The sequence below is a fragment of the Lutjanus erythropterus genome, chromosome 13 (assembly GCF_056507025.1).
Source record: "Lutjanus erythropterus isolate fLutEry1 chromosome 13, fLutEry1.hap2, whole genome shotgun sequence".
Classification (NCBI taxonomy): Eukaryota; Metazoa; Chordata; class Actinopteri; order Lutjaniformes; family Lutjanidae; genus Lutjanus; species Lutjanus erythropterus.
The window spans coordinates 29,243,271-29,258,616 of record NC_139329.1 but is presented as its reverse complement, the minus strand read 5'-3'; the positions used below and the strand labels follow the sequence as shown (position 1 = coordinate 29,258,616).

Here is a 15,346-nt window from a genome sequence, read left to right as displayed (position 1 = left end):
AATTATATCTATGGCTGGTTACGCACTAACTTTAAGAGTAACAAAGGCCAGTCTTTGACAGGTGCAGTTTGTCTCCATCACTCAGTCACTGTCCCTCTCTCTTATCAGACCGCGCGCTGTTTGACCCCACCCCTCTCGTGCCGCAACGAGCGCGTGCGGTGCAATTTGAGCAACATCTGCGGCACGCGAGCGTGCGACACCATCACGCGGAGGTGTATTGTGTGTTACCTATTGTGCGAAAGGTTTGAGCGTTTGTCGATATATGGTCGTTTCAAGAAAAGGCAGAATTGTTAATGCACCAACATCGCTGTGTTTCTGAAGGATGAACTGGCTGTGAGTGAAGAGGAAGATGCAGGTGTGAGAATGCTCCTTTCTGGAGAATGACTGTTGAGCCTGCTCTGCTGCTCACCTGTGTGGGGACATCTTGTACACGCAGATAAATCACTGACGGATAAAAGTGCTGCAGATGGATGGACTCGTGGGAAAAGAGGAGCCGGTGGATGCCGCTGTCATCATCGTGGAGAACGAAGCGGAGAGCATGCCCGTGCAGGAGGAAAAGTCCGCCGCAACCGGACAAAATTACCTGGACACCTGCCCCGTCTGCCACCTAAACTTTCACAGCCGAGAGCCCAAACTTCTGCCGTGTCTGCACTCTTTCTGCAAGAAATGTTTGCCCTCACCCTCCAGGAATCTGGCCATGACAGAGCCGCCAAACTCCCAGGTCGACAGGGCGACCAAACCACGTGAGTCACTTTGTTTACAAACAGCGACCATGGATCTATTATATCATCTCCCCTGCATGCAAGACATGGGGAATTCATTGTCGTTCTATGAGACTGGTGTGTTTAAGGGCATGCATTTTACGCGCATGTGCTGCCCTTTGACTGTATGTCGTGTTACATCACATATAAATCCAGTGTTACTGATTTAGACCAACATGTGTGATTCTGTTGCTCCAGTGAATGTGATCCGCTGTCCGGTGTGCAGGCAGGAGTGTATGGAGGTAGATGTGATGGAAAACGTCTTTGTGAAGGACTCAGCGGAGGCTCCCAGCAGCACAGTGGAGAGGACGGTCCAGGTAATGACATGATGTATTACCATGTGGTGGCAGCATTTACACTTGTAGAAATTAAAGGTGCTAACTAGAACCTTAATGGGCTCCTCAGCTTGTCTCCATCAGAAAAACATTTTTGGTTCCTGTTAGACTATTTTATAAATGTTCCACTTGGAACTATTTCAGCGAGTACAACCTAGCACCTGACATATAGAGTTATACCTAGAATAATCTTGTGAAAGGTTCCACCCAAAACCCCTCATGACATGTTCTGTAGGCGAATACTTCTATGATGTAATGGATCCACCAGAACCCTGTCAGGAAGTGTGCTAACAAGAACCCACCCAGAGGGTTCTACCACAAACCTTTTATAGTCCAATGGTTTAATCTAGAACCCACCCAAAGGTTGTCTATAGAGAACTTTTTTATATTCCAAACATTTTATCTTAAGCACACTGGGTTTTACACAGAACCCTTTATATTCCAAGGGTTTCATTTGGAACCCACCAAGGTGGTTCTCCTGAAAAGCTTTTATATTCCATGGGTTTTATGAAGAACTCATCTGGGAGTTCTGCTGACAACCTTTTATATTCCAATGGTTTAATCTAGAAACCACCCAGGGGGTTCTACCAAAACCCTTTTTATATTCCAAGGATTTTAGTTAGAACTCACTCTGGGTTCTTCACAGAACATTTTATATTCCACCACACCAGGTGGGTTCTACTGACAACCTTTTATATTCCATGGGTTTTATCAAGAATACACCTGGGGGTTCTAAGTAGAACCTTTTTATATTCAAGGGTTTTTATTTAGAACCCACAAAGGTTTTTTTTTTCTCAAAATCTTTTTATATTCCAAGGGTTTTATCTAGAGGGTTCTGCTGAGATCCCATTTATATTATTATATATTACATATTATTTCCAAACTTAATTTTAGAAGAAAGAGTAGTAAGAACTCATTCCTCTAAAAAAGGTTCTTTGGAGGAAAATGGTTCTTAATGAAACCTGTAGACTTACAAAGAATCCTTGACAAACCCTTTCTTCAAAAGAGGTTCTTCAGAAGCAAATGATTCTGGGTAGATAATCAGGCCTTTTGGAACCTTTATTTCTAAGAGCGTACTGTCATGGCTCCAGTATCATTTTTACAGATTAGATCTACTTTAATTTGCCTGATCAAGCAAGACCCAGCATCTCTCCAACAGTTCCACTTCTTGTTCCCTTCCTACCTAAGATGTATCAGCCTCTTAATGCGGTGTGAAAAGCCCGTCTGATGCCTGTCTCATCCACCTGTAGCTCTGTATGACCTGCGATGACAACACTGAAGCGGCCGGGTTTTGTGTGAACTGTGTCGAGTACCTCTGCGCCACCTGTGTGGAGGCTCACCAGAGAGTCAAATTCACCAGAGACCACACCATCAGACAGAAGGCAGAAGTATCACAAGGTACTCTAATCTCTTTTTTCCCTTCTGCGAAACACTTGTGGTGTTTCCATGACAAAGGAAACAGCTATTATTAGATCAAGGCGTAAATGCGTCAAAATTGAATATCCTTTCTTCTAGGACATTTTATTTAACATGACGCAGCATACGGTATGATTCACAAAGGTTCAGCTGTGCTTTAAAAAGACTGTTCTTTGTTTGTCTCCTCTGGCAATCAGGGGGGAAGTTACTAGGAAAAACAAAGGCAATTGAGACTTGACTCTTGATTTTAAATAATTCTTTTTTCATTTAAATGGTTACTCTTTGACACATTCTAATACACAGACATACAGCTGTTTCACTGGAAATAATAAACATAACATTTCATCCTAGAGTATTTTTAAAGGCTCAAATGATACATATACATTTTTACGGCAAAATCTCTAATCATACTCAAGTTTAAAACAATATTGTGGTGTTGTGTTCAAATTAAAACTTCTCACTCTGTTAAATAATTGAACACATTTATAATTGCTCTTTAAGTGCAGTAGAATTCAAATTACATTAAAATATTTAGATGCTTTGAGTGGTTTTAATAGAAGAAAAAGCCAAAGGCCTATTATCAAGGGCGTCAAATGTTAGACCGGAGGTTTCTCGCCCAGGTGGAACCTGCTGGAGAACGATTCCCTTGAGTTCATTTGTTTCAGACAGTGAGTGTGTTTACATGCACACTAGTATCCTGGTTATGATCAGATTCTTCGAGCGTGCAGGTTATGTTTTGTGCATGTAAACAGAAACCAGAATGTAGTACATGATAGGGTCTGGTACCTAAACTGGTACTTTAAAGGGCACAGACCAAATTACGTTGATTTAACTTAAATCAAATGGTGTCAATTTTGGGTACATCTGAGTGAGAGAGTAACCGAGAGTATGGTGTAAAATAGAGATTGTGACATAACCCCCTGCAGCTTGTTCAAACCTTAGTATGAAACCAGTATTAACTGTTAACAGGGAAATATTACAGTATGCATGCACTATGGTAGGGTAGTAATGACACCAACAACATAGCAAAAAGGATATCACATGTGCTTCCTTCAAGACTCAACAACAGCGTTAAATGCTGTGGTGACATGGAGAAGTTTAGACTTATTTTTTACAGCAGAAATTTCATTTTATTGCACAGAGAGTAAAGTACAGAAAAAAGGCCCTAGTGCTAATGATATTGGTACTGCATCGCTTCAAATATGAACTGTACCCTCCAACATAAACTACTCCAATTGAAGCCATAATGTGGCATGTATCCAGGTAATCAAGACGTACTTGCAGATATTGTTAGAATCATGTATACAGATATGAATAAACAGATTTTTTTATGTTCCATGTAAACGAACTTCTAAATATGATTAAAATTGGGACAGTACTACTACTGACACCACTACTGCCCATGTAAACACAGCCATTAATACTGCTATAAGTATATGTGTGAATATTTAAGTCTAAAATCTTGGGAAATACTGCATACTCTCTGCTTCACTTATGCCTGCATTCAGTGAAATCATGGTAAGCATTATGTCAACAGTCTATGACATACTGCCCAGGCAGTCGATGGAACAGATACCAGAATGAAGGGCCTGTTGTTTTCCAGAGGTCCATGGCGTGTCGACTCAGAGGCCGATGTTCTGTGACATCCACAAACAAGAGCCACTGAAGCTGTTCTGTGAGACCTGTGACCTGCTAACCTGTCGTGACTGCCAACTAGTCAAGCACAAAGACCACAAGTACAGTCAGAATTTACTGCACAATATAACAGTATAATTATATCATACAAAGGTTCATACACCCGTGCATACATTTCAGTTTTGTTTGACATTACACCTAACAATACAATGCAGTTAAATGTGATTAAATTTATCAAAAAATATCAATTTGATCTTGCATGAAAAAGTCAAATGTTTATCGTGATTTTGATTTCAGCCATGCTGCTGTGTATATCCTCCACTTGACGAGAGAAAAGGATGAAATTAAAGTAGTAGAGCGCTGACACTATCTCATAAATCAACATTTACTTTTTATATTGCTTCCACTGACTTAATGTTCTTTTTGGATTAGTTACCAGTTCCTCGAGGATGCTTACAAAAACCACAAACAGCACATGGAGAGCATGACCCATCAGCTGCAGGAGAAAAAGAAACTGATTGAAGAGGTATCAAACTCCATAAACAATGGGTATGTATTTCCACATACCACGAGATTATGTATTTCAAGAGCACAAAATGTAAACAGAAGCTAAAGGCACTCATAGTTTGTAGAACTGTTGTTGTGATGTGTTTTGAAATACTTCATGTGCTGTTTGACTTTGCATATAAATTGTCAAATTGATGGTGGTGATGTATGTTTTTCAGACTCCTTCAGGTTGATCAGAACCGTTCGTCCGTTCATAATGAGATAAAGAAATCCATCTGCAGTTTGATTCTCGAGATAAACAAGAAGGGCAAGATGCTAATGAATCAACTTGAGGTATGGCAACGTATTTGGAATATAAAAACAAAACAATATGATTTATTAGTTTTACCACATGCTGCAGACCTGTAGCTTGCTGTGGTGTTGTTTCCAATGGAGCACTACTTGCTTGCAAACTCAGTTGACTGTTCTACCCTGAGGCCCAGAGCGCATCCCCTCAAGCTGTTTGAATACTGCAGATGTTCACTTATTCATGTTTTCCAGGCTGTAACAAAGGACTATGAGAGCGTCTTGCGAAAACAACAGGAGGACATCGGCTATCTATCCAGACACCTGGATCATGTCATCAGATTCACCAAGTGGGCCACGGCCAGGAATGGGGGCACGGCCCTCTTGTACTGTAAACGTTTGGTAAGGCCTGTCTCAGCATTTATCCGCTCAGCATCAATATCTCATCACGATCTTTTTTTTCCCCTACGCGGAACTCAGCTCTGAAAGCGCTCATGAGCCTGGGCTATCTTGGACGTGATGAAGTGGGAACATATGCCTTTTGTAACACAAGTGTTGGCCTCTAAAAATTATTAATAACGTCCCTTCTGTTGCAGATTCTGTTTCAGATTGGAAACCTCCTGCGGGCAAAATGTAGTACCTCGTTTGTGCCACAGAGCACTGTACGTTTCCAGTGTCGATCCTCTTATTGGGCCTCAAATGTTGATCTTGGTAAGATATGAACAAATATCACACTGTTTTTATTTTTTATTTTTTCTGTTTTGGTTTATGTTACATATATACCTTACCCATATTGTATTCATGGCTAAGTTTTGAAGGTATTGTTGAACTGGTCAACTACCACCCTTTTCCACAAATGTTCCAGTTAAGATGAATCTTCGTGCTCTCATTAAACAAGTATGGCAACAAACAGTGGACTATATTAATATGGCAAACCCTGCAGAAACTGCAAAAATCTAGTGCTTGTTTATGAGTCGCATGCCCTAATAATTTGCCCCTTGAGAGTCTCCTGTTTTACTTTAAAAACTCTCTAATTCAATAGCTATAGTCTCTGAACAGCATTAAAAAGGAATTTGCTACGTGCCCAGACACAGCATCACAAGACGTCCTTTTTGTGTGTCACTGTTTTCCCCAAATCCCTTTTCTGCTTGCGTGCAGGATTTGGGGGCTTGTCATCTCATCCACGCAGCGGGTAGTGGAAGTAGTGGAAGTATTTCCATCGCTCGCTGCCACTGTCTTCATGCAAATCGCACCACTTACCAGAGATTTGCTTTGCTCTCCCCTGTCATTTGGATGAAGGATGCTGAAAAGGGGAGAAAGCTCAGAGGGATTCAAAAGGCCCAGAGCTTAACAGGAACCCAAAATGCTGTGCGGTTCCAACACATTTAATCAGATTAATTGACTATTTCAGAGAGTTAGCTGACAGAAAAATAACTGGCAAAACTTCTGACTGATATTTAATTGTTTAAGACAAACAGATTGTGGTTTCATAAAGCAGAAATTCCCAATATACTGGCTTTTGGAGTGTCAAAGAAAACAATTTGAAGACGTCAGATTGGGAACTTGTGAGGGACATTTATTTTCACAACTGTTCCATTTTTTGATGTGTCTGTGGGATGATGGGAGTATCAATAAAATAACTTAGGCCCTGTAACAATTTGGGGCCTCATCTGCAATCTGGAGGCGGGTCAAACAGATTTTGGTTTCATAAGGCAGGAATTCCAATATTCTGGCTTTTGAAATGTAAAAAATAATTGAAGACATCACATTGAGCTCTGGGAATATGTTCAGGACATTTATTTTCACAACTCTTATGTTTTTTGGATTTGTCTAATGAATGAGGGGAGAATCGATAATATAACATCTTGGGTTTTCGTTCAGGATCTGGACCTGGGACTTCTGGCACCCCAAGCGAGAATCATACCCGTAGACCTAACTTCTATTTTCAACAGATGAATAGATATAATCAATAACTTAACTGATAAAATCATCATTAGTTGCATCCCTACTTGTTTTTCCCCCGTAGTAATCCCCAAAATTCTCCAAACTTTCTACTGCATACTGCCCCCACCTTGTCTTTCCTACAGTTCTCAGCAGAAGTTTTGTCTGAATTGTGTATTTTTCATCCCTACTTGTTATGCTCCTCTGGTCTCTGTGTGTATGTTCCCTCAGGCTCCTTAGTGGTGGAGAGTGTAACAGGCCACCAGCTGAGTGGTTTTCAGGGTATCCCTCATCAGCTCTCCCACCCCGGGCAGGGCCCCTCAGGCTCGCCCCACAGCTTTGCCCTGGGAGCACCCCATAATACACTGGCCCAGCTCCAGATGCAGGTGGACAAGCTCAACCCGCAGGCCCACTGGCAGCCCCAACCACCTCCTCCACCCTGGACGTGGTACCAGAGTGTCCGACTGCAGAGAACCGTACCAGGGCCCCTGCAAGGAGGCTCGCCCTCGCACAGTATGCCTCCCCAACCGGGACGCAGGTTTATGGTGCCTCCTCCCAATCATGTCAGCCCAACTGGCAGCTTACCGAGCCCTGGGTTTACGCCCCAGGTTAGTGTGTGTTTCTGTGTGTGATTGTGCACGTGTGCTCGCATCCATTTGACTGACAAGCCCGCTTAACAAGCAACGACAGCGGATGGCATTGTCCTAAATAGAGCTGACAGCCTTCACATCCTGGGCAATTTATGTCTTTCCTTGTCAAGATGGATTTTAGTCTTGGACAAGCTTATGACTCTAAATCATAAAATAAAACAGCTAAATCTGCAGTGCAACAGCGGCCAAAATGTGACAGAGGACCGACCCAAAATTCCATAAGAAAGAGTTGATAATATCTCGTCATCCAAGTTGTTTAGTCTAGTTCACAGTGTGTTTTGGTTCCAGCTCTGAAGTATAGGCTCATTGACAGGACAATGCTGGCGTGTGAAGTGCACACATAAGTCTATCATACTGATGTGATCAAGCTGTTACAGCTGCTTTATGAACTCTCAGATGTTCTCCGTGGTAAAGTGTCTTTGCATGTTTTACTACAAATAATGCATACTTAATGATAATAAGCATGCTGTGGTCATGCTGTAGTAGAGTATTATATTGTATTATGTGTACTCTTCCTGTTGTCTTTAAATTTATACTTCACTACAATCAACTTAAAGAGATTTAAGAAAAAAAATGCCAAATTTTACATGTTCAGCATGTCTGTTTTTAATTTTGTGGAGACTTTTATTGTTATGTTGTAGTGCAGCTCCAAGAGCAGATTAATTTTAAAAATTACCTCATAGCATTCATTTCATTTTGAAGAATAGAAAAATTGACATGACGAGGCAAGTTTCAAATCTTTGCAAGTGGAGTTTCTTACTTGAAACTAATGGATTCCTGGAAGGTTTGTAAAAACAGGAATTGCTGAAATCTATAAATAAAAAGTAGTTTTAAACACGGCTTCAAATTGTAAGTGTTTTAACATTCAAAACTCAGTGTGTGGGCATGGACTGATCAGATTTTATTGACATATAATGTCAAGTATAATAACAGCAACTGTTCTAACTGGCAGAAAATTTTGTAACTGTATAGGACCCCACTGCTCATGATAGAGTGTTTTGTTTATGGTTTTGTCATGTCTGCCCGGTTGTTGCCAGGGGACAGAGCATTGAAAGTGCACCCTTTCATCTCCATCTCCATCATCATGTGCTTACAGACGCTGACAGGAATGTAGCATGAAAAGGATCGCAGATTTCTATCCATCTTCCTGTTTGTCCTTCTGTCATTTGTAGCCTCTGAGGGGGATGGGGGGCAGCTCCAGCTACCAACCCAAACCTATGGAAGTATTTTCCTCCTCACCTCTACTACCCATCAATGGAGGAGTCAGTTCGCCTCAATCACGACACACGGCAAGTGATTGAATCCCTTAATGTAAAAATACATTGATATAATATATTTACAGTGTAGTAAACAACATGCAATGCTGTGTTTAGATTGAGCCCCCGTATCTGACAAGGAGGAGTGATTCAGGTGGTCCAATATATATGTTGAAACCAAACTATCCCCAGAGCCTGCCACCTTCTTTGCCACACAGAACTGGTATGTTTATGCCAAGAATGTCATTTATGCTTTTGCACTGCATTTGTTGCTGTCTTCTTAATGAAAGAAAACACTGATTTTATATTTCCACCAGTGCAAGGACAGCAGAATTCACCAGGGTACGCTGCTGTATCCCAAGAGGAGAAACCAGGGTAAGGCAGCTGCATGCACACAGATTCTTTCTCTCTTATTTTGAATGCTGTATAGCTCTGATATCACCCAAGTCCCTTTGTGCCATTGGTCTCTCCATTGAGCTTTGCTTCATTCCAATTGGTTCTTGCTTTGCTCCCAAGGACTGTTTCCTGGAAACCTGCAGAAGCACAGCAGGCCGGTGGAGCAGTGGGCTCAGCTGTCAAGAAAAGACGAAGGTCATCACCAGGGCCCATCATCGTTATCAAAGATGAACCAGATGATGACAGCAGCTATGTAAGGAGACAATTAATGATTATTACAGTCAAATGAGTATTCCATATATACTGTAGATTTTAGACTGTTACTGTGGCAAAACCAATGATTTTTGTGCACATTTCTAATGATATGCTCGAGGATCTCCTGCAGCTGCAGTGACTCAAATTTTCATAAAAGACTCCTTAACCAGCAGGCAGGGGCTGCAAGTCATCAACAACTGCTGGGATAAAAAAAAACAAGGCTTACCTAGTCTGCTGCAGGCCACATTTTGGTCTTTGTTAACTGACATCCATAGAAGTTCATCTTAACCCGGAGTTTGTGCAGATTAATTCCATTCCCCATGTGCTATGTTAGGCACAATATGAGATAAATAAATCCCTGTTTTGTTACCTTCACCACCATCTCCACTATATGTCAGCGTGGTGGCCATATCGGAGCTTTTAAGGTCTGCATGTAAACAAATGAGAGATGCAGGCTTTCCCTACATATTGATGATATGATAGTGATTACTTGTTGGAATTAAATTTAGTTACTGGGGGTGATCTAATCAGCTCTGCTCCAAAACATTAACCTGCTGAATTGTCACAGCTTCCACTGCGACATGTAGGTTCAACATCTAGTGTAAATGATTTAGAATGTAAGCTTTGGAGTTTTTCCATATCACTGTACTCACGATAGTAATCGGTGAGATCTGGTTATGAACAGGTCAACAGCATAACCAGATTTTCTCTGCATTTTTATTTTCAGGTAAAACCTGAAATTTCAGTAATAATCCCTTATTGGCTAGATAAACTATCTATGCAGGCACAAGTATACAATAACTATAGGACAAAGTTTAGTCCGTTTATTACATATTGGCATCAAGTTTTTGTTTGTGGATTTCAGGTACAAGCCAACCAAAGAGCCAGCCTCCCTGACAGCACAGGTGACCAACCCCAAATCAGTAGCCAAGATGAGGGGAGCAAAGTTCCAGCTTCTCTGCAAAACACAGATGACAAACCTCAGAGCCCCTCACAGCAGGTGGCGCAGCACCAAGCTCTGCTGGAAGACTCTAATGAAGTCTTGTGTGCTGTGTGTCGGACTGGGGGAGAGCTGCTCTGCTGCGATAAGTGTCCCAAGGTTTTTCACCTTTCGTGCCACGTTCCAACTCTCCTCAAATCTCCCAGGCAAGCTCTGTCAGAGGAAATTTATTTATTGCTGGTCTAAGATGGAAACCCCATCACTCACATTTTGTTTTGTTTTTTTGTTTTTTTCATTTTCGTGTTTATACTAGAATCAAAGAGTTATGATCCTCTGGGGAATAAAAAAGGGTTTTCAGCTGACAGCAGCATCATGCACATGTTAATATATGTTCCTTCTTACTGGCTTTATTTTGAGTCTCTGGACTGTCTCTTTTCAGCGGGCAATGGTTCTGCTCTCTCTGCTGTGACCTGTTAGTGGAGTGCGAGAGCAAACCTGAAGCCAAAACTGTTAAGAAGGAGCCAGATTCTGAAGGAGGATTTCCCCCTGAGGACAAACGAGTCAGTACTCTTTTATATTATAAATATAATTTTGCTTATGATAAAGATTATAGAATCATAGTACCGCAATTACAATAAGAAAACTTTAGATTGGCACAAAGTTAAGTTGAAAGTCTTGCTATTCTTGTTAGCATGTGACACATAAGTGAACAATGTCTGGCCACTGAATTCTATTCAGTTCAATTTCAGCTCAACTCCATAACTTAATCATAAATCTTGACATTATTAAAATGATGCTCTTCCCAAAATCTCCCTTTTGTATATCAAACACCTCACCTCTGTACATCTGAAAGCTTGTAGTTCCATCCACGCCAAACAGTCATATTTTCCCAAAATATGCTAATTCTGTCTCATGCTTATGTAAATTCTTTTGGAGCATGTTAGTGGCTGCATATGATAGTTTGCACATGTTACAGCGCCTTCCTGCTGCTTCGTTGGACAGAATCCCTCAGAGTCTTAGCTCTCACTTGTTGGCTTGCCTGACAAAAACTCTTTTTTTGTACGGTTCTCCTGACCACGAGCAGGAGGTGAGCGCTCCAGCATACGCAAAGTGTTGCACACGTCTAAAGAAGTTTACTAAAAAAATTTAAGGGCTGGAGTTGTTTTGGCAGGTTTTTTGAAACATCTGTAGCATATGGCCTCACATCAAAGAAGTGTTTCTTTGCATAATGTGAAAACAATTTACTGTTGGAAACCATTGTAACTGACTGAAAATAAGCTTACCTCATCCAGAGTACTTCACTGTCTACACCAGTCTGTGTCATTTAGGGGCATTCAGCAGCCTCACTGCTTCAAGTGAGTTTGAAGATTGTAAACATCTCACTCACAACAACCAACATCCAAGAGTGTAAGGAGAACCTATGTGAAACATGAAGGCAGTATCTAGAGCCAGTGTTGGTTTGTTTGGGGCTACTGCAGAAACATGGAAGTGCATCAGGGCAGCCACCATGGAAGAGGACCCGCATTCTCAGATATAAACAGCTTATTGTAAGGTGACAAACACTCAATCAGGTAATGATACACTAATGAAAACATATTCGTGAATATTCTCCTAATAAAACCCTGTAAATCTCCCCAAATCATACACACTGTACCTTTAAAGGTTGAAAATTAAACTTACCATGAGGCCAAAACTGGACTCCCACATGTATACCATGATATGCCCAGTACTGACCGTACTAAATTGTTGGACCTTTGAAGGTTCTGTGTGTGTGATTTATAGGGATTTATAGGCAGATTATGGCTGTCATGGAATAAAATAGTATATTTTCATTAGTATATACTCACCTGAAAATAAGAATTACTGTAGAATGAGCCGATTATATCACAGAGGACTACTGTTTCTACAGTAGCCCAGAACGGAACAACCAGACATTGGCTCCAGATACAGCCCTTCACATTTTGCATGAGTTTCATGGCCACCACAGTTTCTTCTACATGCTTAGAAGGGGATGGTGAGATGATATGTTTGCAATCTCTTACCACACCCTACACACTGATCCTTTAAGGACAAAACTACAAACTTATTATAGCCACCTTTCATGTCTAAATTGGGTGAGAGTGAGAGACTCATAAATAGATTCAGGGTGGAGTATCATTTTAATAAATGAACCTTAATAACTGTTTGCCTAGCAACCATGTTGTTTTCACCATTTCCCAGCAACTACATTGTGTAGTAGAAGAATTACACTAATGATAGGCAATTTGGATGATTTTTTAATGCAATAGCGTGTGAAGCAATGCATCTGAAAAACAATAAGCTGCATGATGTAGAGGTTTGCAGTGGTTTAATATCAGCTACATGAAGCAGATCAGATCCGATACGTTCCTCACAAACCTCACAATACATTAATTTTGTCAGGCTCTAAGTATTAGCTAAGGAAGTGCTATAGACCAGCGGTTCCCAAACTGGGGGGGGGGGGGTTGAGCCACTGTAGGGGGGGCATGGAAGACCAGGAGAGACATAAACAAAGTTGAAAGAATATGATCTATGTAGGGGAAATAAACAAACATGAGTTTGCTGATTCTATCCTGCTAACCTTTATTTCACTAATCACTTTTTGAATTCTTATTGTTAATGATTGATTAAGCATTTAAGGGTGGGGGGGACTCGAACTTTTGTCGGCTTTCAAAAGACGGGGCATGCCAGGAAAAGTTTGGGAACCACTGCTATAGACGATAGACTGGAGACCTGTATGTGGTTTCTCGGTTGATGTATTAAGTCAGATGTCTTTTTCTACTGCTGCAGAAGTGTGAGAAGCTGTTGCTGCACTTGTTTTGCAGTGACCCGAGTTCAGACTTTGAAGAGCCTGTATCCCCCCTGGTGAGTCTGGCTGACTACAGATGAAAAGTTCACAGGATTAATGTCACATGGAGTTACTGTAACTGTATTTTTAATGATGTGTAGTATGCAGTGTTTATCACTACAGACATTAAAATGTGAATCAGATGTAGACAAACTTTAACCAGCTACTGTAAATATACAAGAATTTATCTTGCAGATACAGAACGTTTTGTATTTGTTACGGTACAGAGTGGATGAATGTTAACAATTAGAGAGTAAAAACTGTACATTACAGTACATACTACGTTATTTTTGTGTGCACCACTTAATTGTAGTGACCAGTTCTGCAGATTTAATGTGGTAAAATAAAAATCCACAACCTTTTGTGCAAAGTGCTGACATGTAATAACCATTTAAATATGAGCTATTAATCATGATTTTACTTCAACACCTTCCCTTGAAGTTTTATTGTTCAATTATCTCCCTCTTTCTAAATACTGTAGGTATGTGCTAAAAACAGGCTGGCTACAAAGGGGCCGATAAAGCTTTCCACTGTGAAAAAACGACTGGAGGCGAAGCAAAGTCTGTGCTACCAAAGCACTGCAGAGTTTGTATCAGACGTCAGACTCGTCTTTAGGAACTGTGCAGCCCTCAGTGAGGTACTGTAAAGAGAAATGTTTATCAAAAGCTTTTTTTCCGTGCTATTCAGTTCTGACACCAGCTGTAATGTACTGTATCGCCTTCATCATTGCAGGCTGACACAGAGGTCACCATGGCAGGAAGAAATCTTAAAGACCTGTTTGAAGAGCAACTGAGGATCATTTTTCCTGACCAGACCTTTCCAGAAATCAAACTGGAGATGATACCTACTGCCCCTGCTGACTCTCAGCTCTCATCTCTTGACAATATATCCCAGCCTGGAAAGCGCCAGCGCAGATGTTCAGACTCCCAGGATACACCGAGCCGTCCCAGTGGAGAGGAGGCAGCACTATGAAAGCACAAATCTTCTTAATCGTTTATATTTCAGAACACTGCCAGCACCAGCTAATATGCGGTGTGCTACAATTTGTTATGAATGTTTATAATACACAACTATAACCTCAATTCCAAAAAAGTTGGGACATTGTGTAAAACATAAAAACATAAAAACAGAATGCAATGATTTGCAAAAGCTTTTCAGCCTATATTCAATTGAATATAGTACAAAGACATATTCTCTATATATATATATATGTGAGATATTTAATGTCCAAACTGATCAACTTTATTGTTTTTTATAAATATAAGTTCATTCTAGATTTTATGCCTGCAACATGTTTCAAAAGATGCTGGGAGAAGAGGATGTTTACCACTGTGTTACATCACCTGTTCTTTTAACAACACTCTGCAATGATGTAAGAGAACTGAGGACACTAGTTGTTGAAGTTTTGAAAGTGAAATTCTTTCTCATTCTTGCTTGATATAGGACAGTCTGTGGTCTCTGCTGTCATGTTTTGCACTTCATAGTGCACCACACATTTTCAGTGGGAGACAGGTCTGGACTGCTGGCGGGCCAGTGTGGTACCTGAACTCTTTTACTACGAAGCCACGTTGTTGTAACACAGTATGTGTCTTGGCATTGTCTCACTGAAATAAGCAGGAACATCTCTGAAAGAGACGTTGTCTGGATGGCAGCATATGTTGCTCCAAAACCTGTATGTACCTTTCAGCATTAATGGGACCTTCACAAATGTGACAGTTACCCATGATGTCATGGAAACTAACACACTCCATACCATCAGAGATGTGGGCTTTTGAAGTTAGTGCTGGTAACAATCTGGATGATCCTGTTCCTCTTTAGCCCAGAGGACCCGACATCCATGATTTCTGAAAACAATCTGAAATGTGGGCTCGTCAGACCACAGAAAATTTTTCCACTTTACGTCAGATGAGCTTGGAAGTCTGCAGCATTTCTGGATGTTGTTAATAAATGGCTTTCTCTTTGCATGGTAGAGTCTTAACTTGCATTTGTAGATGAAGTGACAAACTGTGTTTGTTGAAAGTGTTCCCGAGCCAATGTAGCATCCTTTGTACAATTATGTGGGTTTTCAATGCAGTGTTGTCTGAGGGGTCAAAGGTTAGGGGC

At 40.9% G+C, this 15,346-nt stretch overlaps 1 protein-coding gene across 1 annotated transcript; it reads left to right on the top strand.

Annotated features, from left to right (window-relative positions):
• The first annotated feature begins 175 nt into the window (after positions 1-175).
• On the top strand, positions 176-14,233 carry LOC146316793 (transcription intermediary factor 1-alpha-like). The gene is given in 18 exon segments (XM_084734883.1): positions 176-743; positions 960-1,078; positions 2,347-2,494; positions 4,116-4,248; positions 4,580-4,696; positions 4,873-4,987; positions 5,195-5,341; positions 5,536-5,650; positions 7,112-7,488; positions 8,703-8,819; positions 8,904-9,009; positions 9,104-9,161; positions 9,303-9,435; positions 10,303-10,583; positions 10,817-10,937; positions 13,186-13,260; positions 13,725-13,880; positions 13,976-14,233. Coding segments are annotated over 18 exon segments (2,853 nt in total). The 5' UTR covers positions 176-466.
• Positions 14,234-15,346: the final 1,113 nt, after the last annotated feature.